The sequence below is a fragment of the Monodelphis domestica genome, chromosome 5, assembly GCF_027887165.1.
Source record: "Monodelphis domestica isolate mMonDom1 chromosome 5, mMonDom1.pri, whole genome shotgun sequence".
Taxonomy (NCBI): domain Eukaryota; kingdom Metazoa; phylum Chordata; class Mammalia; order Didelphimorphia; family Didelphidae; genus Monodelphis; species Monodelphis domestica.
In genome coordinates this window covers 237,032,736-237,056,949 of record NC_077231.1, presented here as the reverse complement: position 1 = coordinate 237,056,949, position 24,214 = coordinate 237,032,736, and the positions used below count along the sequence as shown (strand labels likewise).

The following is a 24,214-nucleotide window of genomic DNA, read 5'->3' as shown; positions in this document are numbered from 1 at the left end:
TGAAAGAATATTTTCATAAATACAGGGCTGACACCTCCTCCCTAACTTCCCAGAGTAATGCTTTCTCAATTATATATGTGTGTGTTTGCATACACATGCATACATAAATATGATCAACAAACTACTACCAAGGATCATGAAAGTAGAGGCCATAGGGCACAAAACTATCTTTAATATCATCAGCTTTTTATTAAGTACCTAATACTTGCAAAGTACCACATGAGTAGGTGAGGGAAATGCAAAGGGGCATGAGATCTCAGATCTCACAGAGTTTAAAGTCTGGTAGGAAAAGTTGTGCTTTGATTAAAATACAGATATAATGAATAAAACACAAAGGGGAACATAGAAATGAAGGAGAAGTAATGTAAGTGTTTGTGGAGATCAGAGTGATGCGGAGAAGTTCTCTGTTAAGGCTCTACTTGTTAGTAGGTGGCTATCTGGACTGTTTTCCAAAGCCTCACCCTTTTTTCTAAGGACAAACTTGAGTTGTGCTCCTACTCTAAAGCTTCTCCAGATGCCTTGGGGCATAGAAGACATCTCTATTGCTCAATGAAGGTAGAGACCATATCTTATTCATTTTTTAATATCCTAGTGCCTGTTGAATATTGAGCACACAGTAGGTCCTCACTAAATATGTGTTGAAAGAATTAATGTAGGAAGAAAGGAAAATGATCTGCTCCACCAGATTGGCACTTAACATATGCTGTCTTCTCTTGTTTATATTTTTATATTACTATCCTATTTCACAATGAGAGTTTCAGTCTGTTAAAGAAAGGGATGATGTCTTACACATTTTTTATTCCTAGTCCTAATACAGTGCCATAATAATAAGCAAAATTTTAGTGGTAGTTTATTACTTATAAAGTGTTTACATATATAATACAAATATGTTATATGAATATTTATAACACACATTGTCACATTAAGCTCACAACAACCCTTTGAGGAAGACATTCCATTTTACAGTTGAAAAAACTGAGAGTCTAAGAAGTTACATGGTTTGCTTATAGTCATTCACCCAGGAAGCATCAGAGTCAGTATTTGAATCCAATTCTTGGCATTTCCATCTCTGTCATTCTTTCTTCTGTGCCATATTGCCTCTCAAGTAGTATGTGGTCACCAAGTATTGAATAATAGTTATGAAGAAGTAATTTAAACCAGTTCATTTTCTTCATTTGAACTATTCTCTTAGCTGCTCAGGATACATAAATATTTATCCTATTACTAAATGTAACCAATGCATGGATATTTTATCATTTATCTTAGGGTCTTATAATATTCCATTAATCTAGGGAATTATAGAGAAAATGGATGTTGATATCTTGAAATTCATAAAGGAAAATAAATAATGAAGAATGAATCTACATGGGAAAAATTCTCTTTAGCAGAAGGATTTTTTTGAAGGTTGTGTTGCTTCAAATCTCTCCTGATTCAAGTCCATCTTCCAAATAGCTGCCAACATGATTTTCTTTAAAGATAGATCTGGGCATGTTTTTTGCCTAGTCAATAAATCCCAGTGGTTCTCTATTACCCATTGGAGAAAACATATCTTTTAAAGCCTCTCTCACCAGAGTTCCATCTATATTTCCAACCTCAATATACATTACCCTGCTTCCCTCTAGCCAAACTGGTTCTCTCTAATCCGGATACATTGCACTCCAATCTACCATCTCCATGCCTTGCAGTAGGTATCCTCCATGTATTTTCTTTTCACCTCCTATAATCTCTTCATTCAGTACACAGACAAAGCCTTTCCTGATGCCCCATCTGCTAGTGTTCTCCTTCCCTATTTTCCTTATATTTATTTCTTTGTTTTTATTCTCTAAACATTCATCTTGAATCAAAGATACTAATCAAATGTAGTCTCCTTGAGAGAAAGAATCATTTCATTCTTTCTATTTCTATCCCTAGTGCCTAGCATAGTGTCTATAACATTATGGTGTTTCATAAATGCTTGTTGATTTATTAATGGATGGTTGGTGATACAATGCTTTTCCCCCCATTTCCACTGCCACCATCCTAGTTCAGATACTTATTACTTCATTTTACTTTTTAACTGGTCTCCCAGTTGAGAGAGGTTATATAATACAAAATTGTATTGAGTGCCATCAACCTTTTATTGAGTACCAACTAAGTGCAAGACACAATCAAAGACCCTTACAAAGACCTCCTTCCCACTTCACCCTTATTATTCTTCCTAAAAATCATTTTGATCATATCATCCACTTATACAAAAACATGAATCTTCATTCTAAATAAGATTTGTGTTGAGGGCAGCTGGGTGGTTCAGTGGATTGAGAACCAGACCTAGAGATGGGAGGTCCTAGATCTGGCCTCAGACACTTCCTAGCTGTGTGACTCTGAGCAAGTCACTTAACCCCCATTGCCTAGTGCTTACTGCTCTTCTGCCTTAGAACCCATACACAGTAGTGATTCTAAAACAGAAAGTAAGGGTTTAAAATAAATAAATATATATATGTAAATAAATAAGATTTGTTTTCCCATTTCTTTGCCTGTCATTCAAGGCCCTATGCAGTTGGACAACATTATATCACTTCAATCTTATCTTCTTTTTCTCTTCTAAACAAAATCTTTGTTCCAGACAAATCAGTCTACTCATTCCCCATTCCCCAAACTATACCTTGTGCTACATCTACCTTTTTACTTTTGTTGATAGGATCATTCTAGTTAGAGTTGAAACAAATCTTAGAGATCACCCCATGTAATGCCCCTAATTTTATAGGAAATTGAGGGCCAGATGGTTAAGATACTTGTCCAAGTAGGGAGCAGTGCCAGGTTTTGAAACCAAATCCCATGTTCCTCCCAATAAGTCATGCTCTCGTTCTCTCTCCTTCGTCTGAATTCCCATGGCGTTTTGTCTGCTTAGCTCGTATGTACTTAGGATGATTGGTTTTGTATCATAGCTACTTACTTATGTATGTAGCTCACTTTTATAGGATTTAAAGATGGAAGGTACTTTATTGAATGCATGATCCCCAAATGAATGTAAACTTATGGATGGAGGCTAGGTCAGGTTTGGACTTTGTAGCTGGAGTACTAAGGGTAGTGCCATGCCCTCTTTATTTCTTGTTTGGATCTGTGATTTCTCCATGTATGTGACTCAGACAGAGTAAATTTACCTCTACCAATGCATGTCAGCAACTCTTCTACATTTTCCAGTCTGAGATAAGGATTGAGAGATTTTGTGGGTTGACCAGTGTGTGTCAGAAGGAATTTGAAGACTCTCCAACCACAATAAAAAGCTGTCTCTCCTAGTAGGTGCTAAATAAGTGGTTGGTGAATTTGGGGAGCACTGATACCAGCCTTCTTATTTTTGGCAGAAGAGGAAATTTAGGTCCATAACTGACTTAGCCAAATTCAGATAGAAATAGTAAATAATAGAAGCTTCAGTCATGTTATTTGCCCTACTCTGAAGGCCCTTTTTCCTTTTTTTCTTCATCTATCCAAATTCAGCTTACTATTCAATGCTTGACAAAATCTATCTTCTCTTTGAAATTTTCCTTAATCACCTGAGAACAAAGTGAATTTTCTTTCTTTGAATTTAGTTATAATTTGCAGAACTCTGGACCTGTATACTCTCTTGTAGTGTGAACTATGTGAGGACAGGAGTACTTTTTATTTTCCCGACAATGTCAGTTGGTCAGTCAGCAAACATTTAGTACTTATTATATACCATGTTATATTGGGGTGAGAGCTATCTACAGAGAAAGGAAAAATAGTCCTTATCCTCTAGGAGCTTATATTCTAAAGGAGAGACAACATAATAATCACTAGTTATGTACAAGATATATACAGAATTGGAACATAATTTGAGAGGGGAAGGCACTAGACAGGAGTTAGGGAGAAAGATCTTCTATAGGAGTGGGAATTTGAGCCAACTGTTGAAGAAAAATGAGGGAGCTGAAGAAGCAAGGTGGCTCAGTAGATAGAGAGCCAGACCTGGAGATGGGAGGACCTGGGTTCAGATGTAACTTTAGACTGTTGACCCTGGGCAAGTCATTTAACCTCAATTGCCTAACTTCTTCTGCCTTGAAATAAACATTAATATTGATTCTAAAACAGAAGGTAAAGGCTTAAAAAACAAAAGGAAAAAGAGAAAAACAAGGAAGTGGAAGTAAGGAGCAGAGAACTGGAAGCATAAAGGACAGCCAGTCCAAAGGGGTTGAATTGAGAAATGTAATATTGGGTTCAAGAAACATCAAATAGGCCAATATAGCGTGATCATAGAGTACATGAAGAGAAGTAAAACATAAGGACAAAATCTAAGAAGATTGGAAGGTAAGAAAAGGTCAGATTAGACAAGTTTTCAGTGCCAAACACAGGAACTTATAACTGAATATTGAAGTAATAGGGAACCATGGGAGCTAGGGCAGGGGAAAAAGGAAGGCGTATGCCACACTTTTGGAAATTGGGCAGCAAAGTGGAAGATGTCTTTGGTCAAGGAAAGATTTATGACAGGGAGCCTTGTTAGAAATTGCTGTGGTGGTCCAAGTGAGATGTGATGAGCATTTGAACAAAAGTGGTGGCTATGTGACTCAGAGAAGGGCATGTATAAGAGATTTTGTGAAGGTAAAAAAGACAAGATTTGGAAAGAGATTTTATACATAGGATAAGTGAGGGTGAGGAGTTGAGGATAGCACTGAGGTGACAGACCTGAAGCCTCCCAGATGACTGGGAAGATGATGGTACCCTTGACAGTAATAGGGAAGCTGGGAACAGTGGAGGGTTTAGGGAGAAAGATAACGAATTCTGTTTTAGACATGTTGAGTTTGAGAAGCCTATGGGACATCCAGTTAAAGATGTCTAAAAGGCAGTTGGTGATGCATGACTAGTTCCAAAGAACAACTAGGACTAGCTATATAAAGCTGAAAATCATCTGCATAGAGATGATAATTGAGCCCATGGGAGCATATGGGATCACCAAGTGGCATGCTTTGTAAGTGTGATATACTTAATAAAAAAAAAACTTGTTGAATGGTTGAACTAAGGCAAATCATTCTCTTCTCAAACCAGAGTAAAGTATTGATGTGAACTACCTAGAACTCAGGCCAAGCCTGTGACTTGTTAGTTCTCAAGGCTTAGCATGGTCCCCTACATTTGTTTAATGGGATTTTATTTAAGCAGATAGTGCATAGTGCTTGTGGAGAAACAAGAAAATAAGAAAGGGACCTGAGTTTTCCTAACAAAGCATCATCTATACCTTATTAGATGTCAGACAGCCTTGGAGGGGAAGACTTATTTATTGACTTGGCATCTAAGTGGTCTGAACCTGAACAGAAAAGCAGAGGAACAAAGCCTATGGGATCTCTAGAATTTAACCTTATTCATGGGGGTCAAGTTGAACCCATGGACTTCCTAGGCATCACTGATCCTTTGGGAATCTTAGAACTTAATTATATATTAAGTCATCAGAGAAAGGAACTGGAGAAGTTCAGTGTGCATTCATTCTTGTATTGGCCTCACAGAAGTCTCTGGCAGGGACATTTTACATTGTCAGCTGGCAGTTGTACAGGATGCTGTCCAACTAATTAAAGATACTCACTTCCTCTCTCTTTTGTCTGTCTGAAGCCAAATTTTTTTCCAATTTCAGTTGATGTCTGAGAGATAATTCTAGAAACCTAAGTAAAAAGTATTTTAATAATAAATAAAACATATTTTGGAAGCTGTATCCTACCTAAAGTTTTTTATTTGTTCAGTTGTTTTCTTTAAAAAATATTCTGATCTCTATTTGGAGCAAGGCAAATGGGTAAAATGATTTCTTTTTCTCCTTAGAAAAGAAATTAGACTTCAGGTGTTGTCAATGACTTGTTTCAGTCATAATCTACTCTGTATGATCCCATTTGGGGGTTTTCTTGGCACAGATACTGGAGTGGTTTGCCATTTTTTTTTACTCTAACTCATTTTACTGATGAGAAACTGAGGCAGACTTTAAGTGTCTTGTGCAGAGTCACACAGCTAATAAGTTTCTGAAGACAGATCTCAACTCATGAAGATAAGTCTTATTGATTCCAAGTCCAGTGCTCTATCCACTCTGCCACCTTGTTGCCCCTAGACTTGAAGTGGGCAAGTCAAATTGTCAGCAGATGTTAATTAAGCATCTACTCTGTGCCCAAAACTGTGCCAAGCACTGGGAGTAAAAAGAAAAGTAACAACCTGTCCCTTGCTATCAAGAAACTCCATATTTAGTAGGAGAGGCACCATGTAAACCACCATGTACAAGCAACACATAGACAGGACAAATTTAAGGTTCATCTCCGAGGGATGGCACTGAGATTAAGAAGAGACAGAAAAAAACTTCTGCAGAAGGTAGGACTTTAACTGAGTCTTGAAGGAAGCCAGAGAAGCCAGATAGCTGAAATGAGAAGGAAGAGAGATCCAGGCACGTGCCAGGTAGCCAGTGAAGATACCCAAGATTCCTCTTGCATAAGGTGATTCTAGGTATTGCATTTCTAGAAGTAATACAGGTGGAAAATATTCATGACAGTAACTGTGTGTGTTCAGAAGAAAACATTTAGAATACTTGAATTGCAAATGACCTTGGAGATTATCCACTATCTTCATTTTACCCACAGGGAAACTAAGGGCAGAGAGACTGAGTAATTTTCCAAAAGTTAAATCTGTGGCTAGTGGCAAGTCTGGTCCTGGCTCATAGTTCTTTTGGTTCAAAGGTCAGCTCTGTTTCTATTCATCTGTTCCCACTGTTAGAGCAATGAATCAACCCAATTGTCTATTGACTAACTTTCCCTAGAATGTCCACTTATTTGTGTAGAAGTTGAGTCATTAGACACAGCCTCCTAAGGACCATGCTGACATTGTGAATGCAGTGGAGATATATAGTGGATACATAATTCAGGTTGACAATTTAAGAAGTAAAATGGCTTTAAAAAAAGCATGGTATAGTGGACAGAGAGCTTGCCTCAAAGTCATAAAGACCTCAGTTCAACGTCTGTTTCATACATATAGGCTGTGTGACCTTGGATAAATCCCTTATGGTCTCACTGTTCAAGGCAAAGCCTGAAAGGTGCTAAAAAGGTGCCAGCATGCTTTGGTAGAGAGAATTTCCTCATCTAGAATTTCCTTATATCAACAAAATCACAGATCTATCCCCTATCTCCTTCATTCAATTTAGTACTAATTTAGTACTAATTTTTTTTTGACTGGCCACAAAAGCAAGAGGAGTTAAGAGAAGACTAAATGTTGTATCCCATAGTAGTCAGGCAAACCTTCAGAATTTAGAAGATGGACCTAGAAAGACAGGAAAGATTTGGATAGTCAGAAGGGAGGAAAGGACTTCTTATCTCTATACTCTACTGGATTTAAATAAATGATAGAATCTAACTTTGACTTATCTAGGCTATTTTTTTTTTTTTTACATAGCAGTCCAGGATTGTTTTGAGAAACTATGAAATAGGAAAATTCCACCAGTGTCATTATGTAAATACTATTTGTGGTAGAGCTTTTTTGGCCCATTTGCCAATTTTGTGTACCTAAAATGATTCAACCGAATAGTATTACTGTGGAAGGATAGGTTTCTCGAGCTTAGACACTTATTTATATGTCAGGAGTTGGGAGGAGGAGAAGGTCTGAGTTGCCACCTCTGACTTCAGATATTTGATCAATACCAGCCCTGATAGCAGCTCTCTGAACTTGTCTTAGGAATAGCTGTAAAGAAACATACAAATTTTACTCTGTGTGCATGTGTGTGAGATGTCCATCCGTTAAAATAAAAAGTTATCAAAGCATTACATTATTCCTCACTGTAAAGCTTATTAGACTGTGAAATAGTATCCCAGGAGAAGTGATAGAGGCCATATTGCTTGAGTCATTTAAAATTATATGGGGCAGAGCACTTACAACTCTATTGTAGGAATCACGTTCCTCTCTGGCTTAGTTTGGGACAAGGTCATCTAATAAATCCACTGTATCTTTGGCCTGTGTGGGAATTCTTTTCTTCTGTCATTCAGATGTTACTTTTAAAAACAGAAGTTGAAACTGTCCTCTTCTGTATCAAATATGAAGTGTATCTGTTGTTCAGTTGTTTTTTGGTTATGTCTGATTTATTGCAAATCTATTTAGGATTTTCTTGGCAAAGATACTGGAGTGGTTTGCTATTTCCTTCTCCAATTTATTTTACAGATGAGGAGACTGAGGCAAATAGAGTTAAGTGGCTTGCCCAAGGTCACATAGCTAGTGTCAAAGACTGGATTCAAACTCAGATCTTCTTGACCCTATCTACTGTGCCACCTTGTTACCTGAAGTGTGGCATAGAAGAAAAAAAAACCAACAGTTATCTTAAACTGGAATCTGGAGAGATATAGGTTATAATCTTGCCTCTAATACTTATTATGACTGTGGCAATTTGTTTAGAGTCTCTGAGCCCTTCTTCTCCTTGCTTATAAAATGAGAATGGCAATGTCCATTGTATCTACCTCACAGGATTATTGTGAAGTTCTAATATATATGGCGCTTGGAAAATCTTAAAGCACTATTTAAATGTGCACTATGATCATTTTAGAAAGTAGATTTCAATAATAGAAGCCTTTCTGACTATAGGAGTGTATATACCCACCCATATTTCTCTCCATCTTTGTTTGAATCTCTATGTGAATCTAAATTCAAACCTAAGCGTTGTGATGAAAGGAAAGCTGAACTTGGGCTGGAATAAAGAAACCCCTGTTTGAGGGCTAACAGTGCCCCTTAGTAGCCATGTCACCTTGAGCAAGTCACTTAGCCTTTCTCAGCCTTCCTGACCTCATCTGTAAATTGGAGGTGGTGAGGTTTTACTTCCCCCACCCTTCAGGGTTGTTGTGACAAATGTTCTTCGCAAATTTTAAATACGAGTTATTCATTCAGTTTTTCCAGAGTAATTTTGATTGGATGCTTTTTTCATAGATAGAAGACTCACTTCAGGCTTTCAAAAGATCCATGTTTTCCTTGGTGTGGGAATTCTCTTAACTGAAACATAGAGTAAAGCCTCACCGTTAGATAGCTAGATAGATAAATGGTTAGAGTACAAGGCCTGGGGACAGGAAAACCTGAGTTCAAATTCAACCTCAGATACTAGCAGTGAGACCCTGAACAAGTTACTTGATCTCTGTTTGCCTTAATCCCCTGGAGAAAAAAATGGCAAACCACTCCAGTGTCTTTACCAAGACACCACATGACTTCACAGAGAGTCAAGACAAGATTGAATAACAAAGCTTCTTCATGCACTAGAATCAGTCAGTCAATCAACACAAGCATTCATTAATCACCTTCTATGTATCCTGCACATTCCTAGGCACTGGCGATAGAAATAGAAATATAAAAGTGAGCCTGTTCTCTTCTTCTAGGATATTGTATTCTGAGTGGACAGGTAGGTAAGGAAAAAAAGGTAGAGAAAACTTTATGAACTGTAGTAATTCCCCCAGTTTGTCTCCCATGACCAGCCTTCTAGTGATGAGCTTTCCCTAATCTTAGCTAAGCTAGTCTTCAGACCACAATTCATCTTTGTGCTTATTTACAACTTTTCATCACAGTAGGGCCTGCCAGGTATTCTGCCCCATTTTCATAGCCTTCAAGCATTCTGGATCACCCCCATGCCATCATGAGGCATCAGAAAAAAGAGTTTCATGAAAGATGAAGGATAGGAGCAGCCAGATGGTCCAGTGGTTAGAGAGCCAGGCCTGAAGACTCTAGTCCTGGGTTCAAATGTGACCCTCAGACACTTCCTAGTATGTGTGTGAGACACTGGGCAAGTCTCCTAACCCCAATTGCCTAGCCCTTTCTGCTCTTCTGCCTTGAAACCGATACACAATATTGATTCTAAGATGGAAAGTAAGGGTTAAAAAATTATGAAGGAATACTGATGTAAAATCAAACCAGCAATCCAAATCATTAGATAGCATTTTTGTGCTAATTGCTACCATTATGTCATGGTATGGTATGTAATATTGTTATGATAACATATCATCTTATAAGTATTTTATAAAATATAAAATAGCATAATCAATTAACAGCCTGACTGGAACATGTAGTTCTAACCCACATTTAATTTGATAATGCACTGAAAATGTATTAGGGTATAACTATTATAAATGAGGAAAGAACTATGAAGGAAATAATTTTCTTTTAAATAATCCATAACTATACCATCACATAAATTTGATTAGGACGCCAGTTTCCACAATAGAAACAGACTTAACATTCTATAAATGATCAAGGCCCACCCCATAGAAGTTTGTCCCTTTCTAATATATTTCTTAGTACTTTATCCAATAATGTAAGATAATTGGCCTTTATCCCTTCTCAGCATATCATAATGAACTCATTTTAGAGGTTTTTTTTCTATTTCAGTGCCCATTTATTCCTTAATTTGCCCCATTACTACTAATTACATCCTCCATAACACCCTAAAAATTCCTCTCCATCCTTTGTGTTTTTGCTTAGGCAATATGCTGCTTTGTTCCAATTGTTCCTTAAAGGTGCAAAGAGGTATTTTTTAGTCATTTCAGGTTTGATCTTTCTTTTGGCAGAATTTTAGAATGACAGGTCCTTTCTCTCAGAGTGATTCCCACTCTCTGTAATTTTCCCCCATCAGATGCAGAGCTGAGAAATGAAGCATTTGCATCATTGTGTGTGACTGAATTTCTGCCCTTAGATTGCTACTCAGCTTATCTTACGAATTGCATTATAAAGTGTCAAATGTTCAGAGTCCCACCCAGAATTATGCCAAGACCCCTATTCTTTATTTAGTAGATAAAGCATACACTTTGGCTCATTGAGAAAGAGATGCTTTTAGGTATCAAAATGCATTCTGTCTTCTTTTTTTTTCCCCTGCAGTAGTTCAGAGCCTTACTTTTTTAGGGAATTTTCACTGGAAATGTGAAACTCGGTAGTGTTGGACAAAGTTTACATCAAATCTGGTAGTTATGAATTTTATATTGCTGTACCTGATAATCTTTCAATCCTGAAGGCATGGTTGGCAAACTTTGTTTGATGGGAAGATGCAACGCTAAGATTTATGAGTTTGCATTAGGCAGCCTGAATACACTCAGGGGTAAATGGATGTTCGCTCTTACTCAGTGCCCCCAAATGATTTTGAGTGTATGGGAGGCAGCATCAAGCTGGGCCAAGATCTATTTTTGCATTTTCATGATAGAGGGGATTGCACACCCTGTGTTTAGTCATTCGGTGCTTTACCTTGTTTGGTAACTGCCATGCTGCTTTAGAGAAAGAAGTAGAGCCCACATATTGAATCTTTGAATCCTTTAGGATAAAGTGAAACATTGATGTGTGGGAGTGCAATGGGGAATATAGTGCTTGAAGACATTTTTAATAAGGAAAATCGCTCTGATTTCCTTTACAAAATAGTTGGCATTGAAAATTGAGCTGAGTACATGCTCCAGTGCCTTAATTTCTTCCTATGGATGATGTGCTTCTGTGGAGCTTATGTTGCTGCATCTGACCATTCATGGTATTTTTGGTCAATTGGAAGGAACACAGAGTCAAGAGAATTGGAACCTGATCACATTATTTGAATGAACAAACAAATGAATGAATGAACGAACGAATGAATGAATAGGCATTTCTTAATTTCTTCCTATTTGCCAGGCACTATATAAAGCTCTTTTTAAATTTAAAATCAAAATGATCCCTGCCTTTAAGGGACTTCTATCCAACAAAGTAACATGACATAAACAGGGGATGGTAACTGGGAGTTGTGGGGAGACATGGCATGGTTAGGGATGTCACAAAATGAATAGTTGAGCTATTGAGAAATGGTTTATACTTTCTAGAAGTTCTCATGTGGATTTGATTATTATTCTTAAAATCAGATGTGGTGAGGGTAGAACACTTGTATGGAAGTATAGCATTGAACTTCTCTCCGTTTGAATTTCCTCCAATATGGAATTTGGACAAGGTGCTATCTAAGACCCCCAAAACTCTGATAATGTGTCAGTATTTTAAAGGTTTGATTCAGATTTGCCAAGACATGGCACTCCTCATCATTCTTCCTAAACTCATCTTTCCTCATAACTTTTACTAATTTTTATTGAGGGTGACCCCATATCCTTACAGCCACTGAGAATCATCCTGGAATATTCATTTTCCCTCCCCTTCACTTCTTCCACTAAGATACCAAGTTGTCAATTCTACCTCTATAACATTTCTCATAGCCAACCTCTTCTCTGAATTCATAGGATCATAAGACTTAAGAGGTAGAACTGTCCTTATCAACTCCCTCATTTGATTAGCCAAAGAACTAAAGCCCAGAAAGGTTAGCCAACTTATCCAGGGTAAGAAAGGCTATGTAAATGGAACATCCAACATTTAAATCCAGTTTCCTTGACCAAAAATTAATCACTCTAATTTTAGCATGCTTACCCACCCCATTTTGCCTGTACTCATCTGGTCACCTCCCTAGTTCAAGCCCTCATCATCACTTCCCAGCAACACTTTACATACTAGCTATATGACCCCGAGCAAGTAACTTAACCCTCTTGGCCTCAGTTACCTTATCTGTAAAATTAGCTGGAGAAGAGAATGGCAAACCACTCCAGTATCTTGGCCCAGAAAACCCCAAACAGGGTCACAAAGGATCAAACACAACCAAAATGAATGAAAAACCAACAATCTGGTTCCAGCGTTCCTCCTTCCCTCCTTCTCTCCCTTCCTGCCTTCTTTTTCTTCCTTCCTTCCTTCCTTCCTTCCTTCCTTCCTTCCTTCCTTCCTTCCTTCCTTCCTTCCTTCCTTCCTTCCTTCCTTCCTTCCTTCCTTCCTTCCTTCCTTCCTTTCTTTCTTTCTTTCTTTCTTTCTTTCTTTCTTTCTTTCTTTCTTTCTTTCTTTCTTTCTTTCTTTCTTTCTTTCTTTCTTTCTTTCTTTCTTTCTTTCTTTCTTTCTTTCTTTCTTTCTTTCTTTCTTTCTTTCTCCTTACCTTCTGATCTAGTGTCAGTTATAAGGCAGAAGAGTGGCAAGGGCTAGGCAATCAGGGTTAAGTGACCTGTCCAAAGTAACCCAACTAGGAAGTATCTCAGACCACATTTGAACCCAGATCCAATTCTAGGCCTGGCACTTCCACGTGCTATATAGCTGCCCTGTCCAGCCTTTCTTTCTAGATTTATTTCTCTTTATTCCTTCTTGTATACTCTACATTTCAGCCTTCCATCCCAGATGTTCATAGGGGCTATTTGTGTTCACTCTATGGTTGAGCCTTCTGAGCTCATATTCATCTGATCAGTGACAGTTAAACATGCTGTGCATTGACCCTGACATGATAATACCTTTGGTCTTCTTCAAGTACAAAGGACAACATCCTATAGTCCCACCAAATTAACTTTCTTGCTTTTTCCTGTATTCAACATTCCATCTTCCACCATCAATGTCTTTATATAGGGCAATGATACTCTTTCTCTACCTCTGAATCTTGGAATTTCTAGCTCCATTTAAGACTCAGCTCAGGTGCCTTCTCCTGTGTTGATTCCTTTCCACTCCTCAGTTTTTAGATTGCTCCCTCTCCTCACTACAAATGATTATAGTATCTTCTTTGCATTTACTTCTCTGTCAATATAGCCTATATCCTCAGCAGAGGACACAGACTGTTCTGTTTTTTCATTGTATGATATACTCTGAGCTTAGCAAAGTGACCTCTACATAGTAAAGATTCAATCAATGTTTGTGGAATGTGATAGACTAGAATCGATCATAATTGATTTTGTGTACTCCAATGGACTGTAATTTATGTTCTTAGATTTGATCACCAATTTTATAAATTGCTGCTGATGCTTGAACAATATTTGTTTACATATCTAGAGGTACACTGCAATTGCTATTTTGGATTTGAGACCTTATACATCATGACAACCCTATGAACTTACTATAAATAGTATGTTTCTGCTAAAGAACTTTTAAGTGATTTGCTATCACTATTTCACTGATCACCTCTCTCATAGGAATATGTCCATTTTATAGATGAAGAAGCAGATAAATTGAGGTCTGAAGATCTGAAATTTCTTCCTGAAGATGAGAAATCATTAGGTCTGTCAGTGTAGTAACTATATGGCAACTGATATATAGTAACTATAATACATGGTTTCTGAAACCAGTGTTTCACAAACTGACATTTGGGGATGAGTTTGGAACTTTTTCATTTTTATGTGAATATTTTTCTCTTTCTTTTAACTGTGCCCTAGAATGTTCATGCACCTGTTTGTAAAAGGGTGGGAGGTATTACATGAACTAAAAGCCTTAGGAGTATTACCAGAATATTGACCCTTTTTTGCCTCGTATAGCAAGAGAGGTTATTCATTATGCTGTGATGCATGCATACTCATCGTTGGCTTGGTTGAATGCCACCATTTCCAGAAAACCTGGAACAAATCATGCCTTATGATTCTGCCTATTTGCAGAGAATAGACTCATAAATTTAGAGCTGGAAAGGACTTTAGAGTTCATCTGATCCAACCCTTTCCTTTTACAGATGAGAAAACTTGAGGTCCAGAGAGATAAAGAGATTGCCTTTCATCTTCATCCTTAAGTATCAATTCATTACTGAATCATGTTAGATATTATATGGAGAGGCCTGCTGCAGGGCTCCCATACTCCCCTAGCTTTAAGAGGGATTGTTGGTTATGCTGTTATACATACATGAGCTTTTATTTCTCCATCAACTCTGCACACCAGTAGAACTCCCTTTGCTAGTCAGAACTCAGTGAAGTCAAAGAAGGAGCCATGGTAGCTGAAACTCTGGAACACAGAAGCAATGAAAAAGCATATAGTTTTCTTCTCCTTGCCCTTACCCCTATATTATGGATAAATCGAATTCTACCAGCACCATCTACTTTCATAGAGCTGAGAATGATTTTTGATAAAGTTTTTGCTCAGCCGTTTTTTAGTTGAGCCCAGCTCTTAGTGACCCCATTTGGGGTTTTCTTGGCAGAGATATTATAGTGGTTTGCCATTTCCTTCTCCAGCTCACTTGCCAGATGAGAAACTGAGGCAAACAGGGTTAAATGGCTTGCATATTGTCACACAGCTGGTAAGTGACACCAGATTTGAACTCATAAGGATGAGTTTTTCTGATTGCAAGCCCAGTATTCTATCCACTGTACCATCTAACTGGCAATGTTCAGTAAGGTTACATCAAGTTAATTATAAGTAAAGCAGTCTGAGAGGTACAAGTTAATCTTCTGTTGCCTTTAGACAGGAAATTTAGACAGTCTGGTTGTTTCTGCTCAATTAAAAACAAAGCTGAAATTCTGTGTGTCCCTTTTTATGTATTGATTCGACACTTTCTATGTACTAGACACTGTGCTAACTGCTAAGGACAAGAAGGGGGAGGAAAATAATAGCCGCTACCCTCAGGGAGCTCACATTCAACTTGGGAAGAAAACCTGGAAATAACTAGGTGCACGCGAGATATATTCATGCAAAGGGTAGGGTTCCTGACTGCACTAAACTTGTGCCAGGGTATCATTAATATCCTTGGGGAGGGGCCCTGCACACCCCCACAATCCTAATTCAGAATAGTTTGTTGATTATTGCTCTTCTTACTCCCTGCCAGGATTATAAATGAAGGAAGTTGCCAAATAGAATTGGGCTGGTCTCAGGGTTCCTTCACAGCATGCCTGTATTGTTAAGTTGATTTAGTTAAGTTTATTTATCAATTATCTAATGCTTAAATAAAAAGATCTCCATAGATGACCATAACTCTATGCTTTAAACTCACTTCACTGGGCATTATGTATAAAATATTTATCATAGCTCTAGTATTTGTGTGTCTGTGTCACATACCGATATTAGTTCTGTATAATATACTGCATGTGCCCTCCACATAAGTTTGATAATAAATGTAGGGCAATAAAAACAGAGGAAGTGCCTCAGTCTGATAGCAATTCCCATGTAATGGGGAATAATGTCGTAAACTTCAAATTACATTTTAAATAAATGTTTATGCCCAACCCATCTATTAGATCATAGCCTAAAGGGTCAGCCAGATCATGCCTTCATTTATCACTGGGTGTGCTGCAATTGCTTTTTTTTAAGGTATAGATGATACTTTTAGAATGAAGAATGACAAACATATGCAGGCTGTATACAAAGACAGTGCCATGAAGAGGCAAGAAGGCAATAGACTTGCAGTGCCCCAGAAAAAAAAAAAAAGAATCCTATTCTGAAATGATCTCTTCTGACAGAGAGGAACAGGGATTTGATCAGTAGTTAGGTGTTCACATCTGGAGAAAGTGCCATCAGAATGTTTTCATGGAATCATAAAGCTTGAAGGGACATCGAGAGACTGTTATGTTTGTCTCCTTGACCCTGGTGAGACTACTCGCTACTAAATGTTCCAGAGGTCTCCAATTTTTATCTCTAATCCCTTAAACACCAGCTGCATTGTGGTGGAAAAAAACCATGTTTGGGAGTCCAGAGATCTGCTTTATATTCTAGCTCTGCCTCCTAATAGTCATGTGACATAGAGCACGTCTATTTATCTCTCTGAGCCTCAGTTTTCTCATTGGCAAAATGGGGGTAGATCATAATACTTCAACTCTACCTACCTTCAACTCATACAGAGTAGTAGTGAGGATCAAATGGAATAATGGTTAACAGAAATTGAGTTATAAAACACAGTGTAAGTATTAGTTATTTGTCTTGTGCTATCCTTTTATTTTAAAATAAAAAGTTCAGAGAAATGGACCAATAGCTATTGATCTATTAAAAATGACAACTCACTATAATTTAGAAATTCATTGTTTGGAAAACTTCTGAAGACGAGTCTATAATGCTCTTTCTTAAAGCTCAGGGATCTATAGATATGCAAACTCACTATTTTTTTTTCCCAATGATGCCTCATTATTTGACATATGATTCTCACCCTGACTGCTAAATAATGTTCTTTGGGTCTGAGGAAATAGGAGTTGGGAAATGAAACTTGGGCTTCATACAGAGCAGAACTAATACAAGGGTTTCCCAGGGAAGAGTTCCAGAGCTGTGCACCTGGAAAGTACATAGTGGTTAGAGGTATATATTTAGTGCTTGGCAGAAATGTATGTGGATGAATGATAGGGTCAGGACAATCCACCACAGCTCATTGATTTTTATCCCTATAGGTAGTAGCACTTGTATGTCTATGTCCCTGCTGGGATATTTTGAATCAACTGATTCTCCAGTCAGATATAGCTCTTCAACAGTTAAATAGCTACAGCATTGAAGTGTGTTTTACTAAAGGTGAAACTGAGAGACATAAAAAAGCTTTTGTTATATTTTGGACCAAGAGTTGTATACATGATATCCCCAGTAACTGCTATTATTCTGACAAGTAATAAAAAAAGAAAAGCACACTTAAAATGTATTTTGCTGGATTTCTTAGCCAATTGCATTTTCAGTCTTTCATACTTTAATGAATAGAGTGCTCGTCTTGAATTTAATAAGAACTACATTTGAATCCCATCCAAGATATTCTCAATCTTTGTGACCCTGGATAAGTCACTTAACCTTTTTTAAGTCTCATTTTCTTAATCTTTAAAATGGAGATAACAACAATAATAATCCTTAGCCCAAAATATTGTTGTAAAGATCAAAATAGATAACAGATGTAAAGAGCTTTGAAAAGCTCCCTTAGAAAGTGGCACCTGAGCGGAACTTGAAAGGAGGTAGGAATTCAAAGAGGCAGTAGTGAGGAGAGAGAACATTTGGGGTAAGGGGAGGCAGCTTCTGTAAATGGACAGACACAAGGGATGGAATGTCTTGTATAGGAACAACAAATTGGCTAATTTGGCTGGAACATAAAGTGCTTGAGAGGAAGTCATTCTAAATTAGTCTGAAAAAGATTGGTTGGAGCCAGATTATGGAGTGATTTAAATTCCCTTTAAATGTCAGGTTAAGATACAGAGTTCAAGTTCTCTTGTCACAAGGTCACAAAATAATAAGAGGCATGGGCCAATTGGAACTTTGATATCTTGATTTCTAATTCAGAATTCTTTCTAAATGGAAGTCCTGATAAAATGGTGTCATGGCAGACGACCCCAAGATTTCACTTTCAACTGTATAGTCAAGCACAATGTAGCAAGATCAACTTTCGGTGCCTACAGAGAAGCATACATTGAAGCATTGTAACTTTTGATAACTGGAAGGCCACTGTAATGGTTTGGCCAATATGAGCTGAAGGGGCTTTCATTGGAACTGAAATGAGAACCGTCTAATGTCAAAAGACCTCAAAATGGTGAAACACCCTTCAAGTCATAATCAGAGACGAAGTATACTGGTCATTCATCCATGTTAGAAGGATTGGGAATCACAAATATCCCCCTTCATCTCATATGTGGCAAATGACAGTATTAGCAAATTGATTTCCAAATATGGTAAATGATACAAACATGCATACACATATATGTGTGTGTATATATACATTCAATGTGTGTGTATGTATTAATGAAAGACAGAGAGAGTACCATATACCTCAAAGACAATTTTCTAAAGGCAATAATCTCTTTCTCTAACAAAACACCCATAAACAACTTTTTTCCAGTTTCTAGAATGTTGAGATTTTAATAGATTCACCACCCATGCTTCCCCCATCAATCTTTCTGATTTTGAAAACCTACTGATTCTAATTCCTAGCTGCTATCTCCCAATAGCAAACTTCCGGATAATGAAGCAAATGGTAGATGTAATAGGTAGATGCTTTTTGTAGCCAGTCAGTATTTTTCTCTGTTTTTTTTTCCTTTCTCCTCCGCCCTTCACTTCTTTTCATCTCTTCCTTCTTCCTTCCTTCCATCTTTCCTTTCTTCTCTCTCTCCCTCCCTTCTTCCTTATCTCTCTGCTTCCTTCTTTCTCTCTTTCCTCCTTTCATCTCTTCCTCCTCCCTCCTTATTGTGGTAGAATAGAAAGAATCAAAATTGTTGAGTACTATATTTAGAGCTAGATGGGGCCTTAAAGTCATATATTCTAGTCCCCTTATTTTATTGATGAGTAAACTGCAGCCTAGGTCCTCTACTTTCAAATAAAGCCATCTTTCTTAAACAGAGGCTTTCTACTCTAATAACTTAGCTTTACCACTAGTTTACTGAATGACCTTGGGTAGATCATTTTAACTCTTACACAGACTCAGTTTCTTCATTTGTAAAATAAAGGGTTATATCAGATAGTATATGAAATTCTCTGATTCTGACATTTAAAAGGAAATTCTACTGCATAAGTAGCATAGACCCTGTTGCAATTTTCCTATATCACTTGCAAATTCACAAGACTGATCTAGATTGAAAATTGGATTTTTAAAAAATAGATAAAACTCAAGATACTCAGCCCCTTTCCCCATATAGAGCTTTTTTTGTTTTTTTCAAAAGTCCTGTGGTTTCTTATCTGCTTCCATGGCCACTTTTCTTTATTATCTAATGGTGATAATAAGCACTTGTGGACTTGATGAATTGCTCAATTGGATGTATGAAACTGCAGGCACTGTAGAACTCTTTACTTGGGCTTTCCCCCACCCCCACCCCCTTTGCACAGCATTCCATGTGATCTGAAATAAGAAGGGAAATAAATGAGGTGATGTACTTGGGCAGGTTGCTACTGTCATTCAGTTCTACCTTATTAAAATTATCAACCAGTTTTGTCAGATTCAGGGAGAACTTGTACGTGTCAAATTGGAAATAAAGTCATCATCTTTAAATGATCTGGAAGGCAATAAGCACTTGAAAATATATGGGTAAAATGAAAGCAGCTAGGCAGTCATAGCTCAGGCTTCATCTGATTTTCGCCTTCCTCTGCCCTTTTATTGAAGATCTCTTCCCTCACAGCAAGATTTTCATTTTTTTTTTTAAAGTTCACCTATTTCTATCTTTTGTCCTCCTACTCCCCCGAGTCCACAATCATCTCCACTGCAACCAGTTGCTTTAACTGGAGGACCTGGAATTCATGTAGGATCCAAGCACCACAAGGAGACCCCTTCACGAAGGACCTGGGTAGAGAAGTACTTACTAATGAACAAGTGCAGGGAGAGATTCAGGAGCATTTATGTATCTCACACAGAGAGCTGTGTCTAAAGAGATTTCTCTAAAGTGTCAGCTGGCATTACAAAGGTCTTTAATGGCAGGAAAAGTAGCAGCCTAGGGTACAAGGGAGAAAGGAAACATGTAAGTGTTTTGTGATCTTTGGCTGTTGCCTTGGGGGGCTTGGGACTCTTTTGATAGACATCTTCGGTCAGGTTTAGGTTGGTGGTATGACCTCCCCTTGGATGCCAGGATCCACTGCCACCAAGATTAGAAAGGAGAAAAGGAGCACAGATGAATCAGTTCTTGGAACATTTTCCTTTTGAATGAATGTATTTTAAAATAATCTTTTCAAATTACTTTTTACATTTTCCTTCATTTTATGCTTTACTTTAATGATCATTGGATTATTGGATTATTTTCACTGAGCAAAAGAGGAGAATTTATCCCATCTTAATAACAACCACAATAGCTAGCATGTATGTGATGCTTTACGGTCTACAAAGCACTTTACCAATATTAAATCATTTCATACTCACATCCTTTGAAGTATATTTCCCCCATTTTACAGATGAGAAAACTGAGGTAGAAAGGGGGTGAAATAACTTGCCCAGAGATAAACAGGCAAGATTTTGAGCTTGGGTTTTTTTTTTTTTAATTCTAAATAGAACATTCTATCCATTGAGTAGTTCAAGTACTTGAGATATGATCATTTGTTAGCCAGAGGTAAACAACTTTCTAGAACCCCTCTAGAAGGCAAGTAATTAGCAGCTAATATGTATACTACATAGAGACTATGTCCAAGAGATATCTGCTGATTAGTCTTTTGGAATTATTTGTGGACACTGGCATCAAGCATGCTGGAAATGAAAAGACCCCTCCCTTTCATACAATTACTAAGTAACAGAGCCCTTTAAACTCAAGACTTCTGATTGTCTCTCTGCTCTGCTGCCACATTCCCCTGTCTGATGATGATCAGGGCAGTTCCCCCAGCTCTACATCTAGGGTCCTATGTAACTGAGGATCTATTAGGCAATTAGAATGAAGTTTTAAAAATCTCAGTTACTGAAGTGATCTTTTTGTTGTGGTGGTAGTGGTGGTGGTGCCACGGAATGACTCCTGTATAGCAGTTATTATTTTAGCAGAGTTTGTGGTTGATTTTTTCTTTTTATCTTTCCTTTTTTTTAGTCTATCACAAACCTCTGTTTTTAGGGCATATACAATGTCTTCTTTTGTTGCACTATGTCTAATCCTTTGTGGTGTTATTTTAATGAGAAAAATATAGACTCTATTGCTAGGTTGCATTATTGCTGAGAACATTATCAATCTAATTACTTTTTTGCTGAATTAGCGGGACCAGGGTGCAGGATAGCATGGTAGAGTAATTGTTCCTCTTATTGAACATATGTGTGTATGTGTGAGTGTGTGTGTGTGTGTGTGTGTGTATGTGTGTGTGTGTGTGTAAAATTCTATTGTAGGCATACAGAATACTGTTTGATTTTCATAATATGACATCTATACCTCTTTATAATTTAGACTAGTTTATTAAGCTTTCTAACCTCCCCCACCCCAATATCTAAAAATTACCTGGACTTAATCATTAGATAGTAGATAACCCATTGAAACTTTGATGCCTTAGAATAATGGACAGATGAGAGAAGAAACAAAGCCGAACCAGTAAGGAATTTTGCTCCTAGTCCTAGCATGATAACAGATCTTTCCCCCTTGTGGTTGCCATTCATTCTGCTTATATCTTGCCTCTCTCTTCTTCTGTTCTAGGAGCTGTGCCGTCAGCGCATGGCTGTCAAGACATCTGATCGCCCAGAGCCTCTGCATACTTCCCGTATCAACAGTGTTTCATCACAGTTCAGTGATGGTCCCATTCCTAGTCCCTCTGCTCGGAGCAGCACTTCTTCCTGGTCTGAGGAACCAGTCCAATCTAACATGGACATCTCCACCGGTCACATGATTTTGGTAAGGATGTTATTCTTTTGTATTCTTTGATTGTGATTCTTTGGAAAGTCCTTGAATCAACCTTTCCTCTGGGAAAAAGATAATAATGAAAATAATTAGCATTTATATAGCACTCTCTGTATGCCAGGTACTGTGCTGAATGCTTTTCAATTAGTGTTTTAGGGACAGCTAGGTGCATTGTTCAGTGGATTAAGAGCCAGATCTAGAAATGGAAGGTCCTGGATTAAAATTTGGCCTCAGACACTTCCTAGCTGTGTGACCCTGGGCAAGTCACTTAACTCCCATTGCCTAGATCTTACCGTTCTTCTGCCCTCGAACCAATACACATTGATTCTAAGATGGAAGGTAAATTTTTTTTAATTAGTATCTCATTAATTTCTCACAACAGCCCTATGAGGTAGATGCTATTATTAGCCCCATTTTGCAGATGAGAAAACTGAGGCAAATGGAGGTTAAGTGCCTTGCCCAGGATCACATAGCTAATAACTATCTGAGGCCATATTTGAACTCAGGTCTTCCTGACTCCAAACTGGGAAGAAATAATAGCCTAGTAGAATAAAGTGATTTGGAAAGGCAAGAGGGAGACAGGTAGAAAAAGGGAATATTTAAATTTATCCCCATATGTGTTTCCCACTATAATGCCTCTCAAACTACCAAAATAGCATTTTTGTGTTTTAATAAATAAAGCTGGCCAAGTTGATGATGGAATCAGGACCCTTAGAAGACTGATAAGCAGCTTGTATAAATGTCAGGAATCTTTCTGCCTGTAGTCCTCTTAACATAAGTGAATATCAATATGTAGTTACAATTGGGGATTTCCCCCCCCCCTTCTTTGGCTTAGAGACTTCAGCTCCCATACACTAAATGATATACAAGTTTCTTTTATTGTTTATTTTGTTTTTAATACTGACAGAACATTAGAGCCTACTGTGTGTTGCTTTTTTTTTTAAGCTCACTGACTAATAAGCAGAATTTGTTTCTTTCCCTCTCAATCCCCAACTCACCAAGAATCATTTGGGTAAATAATTGTCGGTCACAGGTTTCTCATAACTAAACGTGGGACTGGGAAGAGTTTTGGAGATTGAAGGGTTCTCCCTCTTTGTGTGAATACTTTTCCAGATTTGAGTAGTTCGAAACACTCCATTGTGATGAAAGTTCAGCTTGTCTTTCTCAGAAATACGTCTTCACTGATTTGTGTCTTGGCAAGATGACTTTCATTATTGGGATGGTCATATGAGAAATACCTGTGGATGGTTGCTTGATGCATGATTAATATCTAAGTTTCTTAAGAGAGTTGCTCACAGTTCAGCATATCTTGCTGGCTGTTTCTAGTAGATAAGAGAGCAATGTATTTCAGACTTTTCTAGCTAAGAGAAGATTTCCCATTCATTAATAAGTTCTTTTTCGTAGCCAAGACTTTTTCTTGCTTAGATTGGAGGGAGAGGGAGCAGAGAACTTCATTTTAATGTCTCACTGATATGTTCTCTTACTCAGCTGAAGGAAAGGTTTTCTATCATATAATTAATTTTCAGCATCTCTAAACAGGTCCTATCAAGTTAAAGTATGTTTGTATATGTTTTAGAAAGATTCCTTAGTAGTGTAATGGATAACAACAGCCCAAGTTAGACTGATAGAAAAGTACTGCAGCCAATTAGAAGACCGAACTTTTCCCCCAAGTAGAAACTTGTTGTTGTTCAGTCACTTTTCAATTGTGTCTAACTCTTCATGACCCCATGAGGTTTTTCTGGCAGAGATATTAAGATGGTTTACCATATCCTTTTCCAGTTTATTTAATAGATGAGCAAACTGAGGCAAACGGGATTAAGTGACTTGCACAGGGTCACACAATCAGTAAGTGTCCAAGGTCAGATTTGAACTCGGGAAGATGAATCTTCGAAACTCTAGGCTCAGTACTCTTTCCACTGCACCATCTAGCTGCCCAAGTAGAACTACAGAGCAACTAGAATAATATTCAGTATAATGGCTTCCCCAAACCTGCTGTGTGTCAGATTCTGCTATGATTAGGAGCTATGATAGTGGTACTAGTTTTCTACAAGGTATCTTATTCCACCCGATATTAAGGTTGTGTCAACATGCACAGGAACCAAATGGCCATGACATTTTCTAGCTATAAGTCATGAGAAAATTGATGAATCACTTAAATAATAGCACAGTTAGAAATGAGTTTTAAAAATCCATAGCTATTAGTTGAACTGCGACATACTGTTTTCTCCAAAAATCAAAATGATTCT

At 37.7% G+C, this 24,214-nt stretch overlaps 1 protein-coding gene across 3 annotated transcripts in view; it reads left to right on the top strand.

Moving 5' to 3' along the window:
* The window catches only part of PTPRN2 (protein tyrosine phosphatase receptor type N2), a 1,540,336-nt gene that overhangs the window by 1,372,619 nt on the left and 143,503 nt on the right, over positions 1-24,214 (top strand). For all 3 annotated transcript variants that reach the window (XM_007504686.3, XM_056800889.1, XM_056800890.1), the window contains one exon: positions 21,768-21,962. In XM_007504686.3, the coding sequence (XP_007504748.1) occupies positions 21,768-21,962 (195 nt within the window). The remainder of the gene's footprint in view (positions 1-21,767; positions 21,963-24,214) is intronic.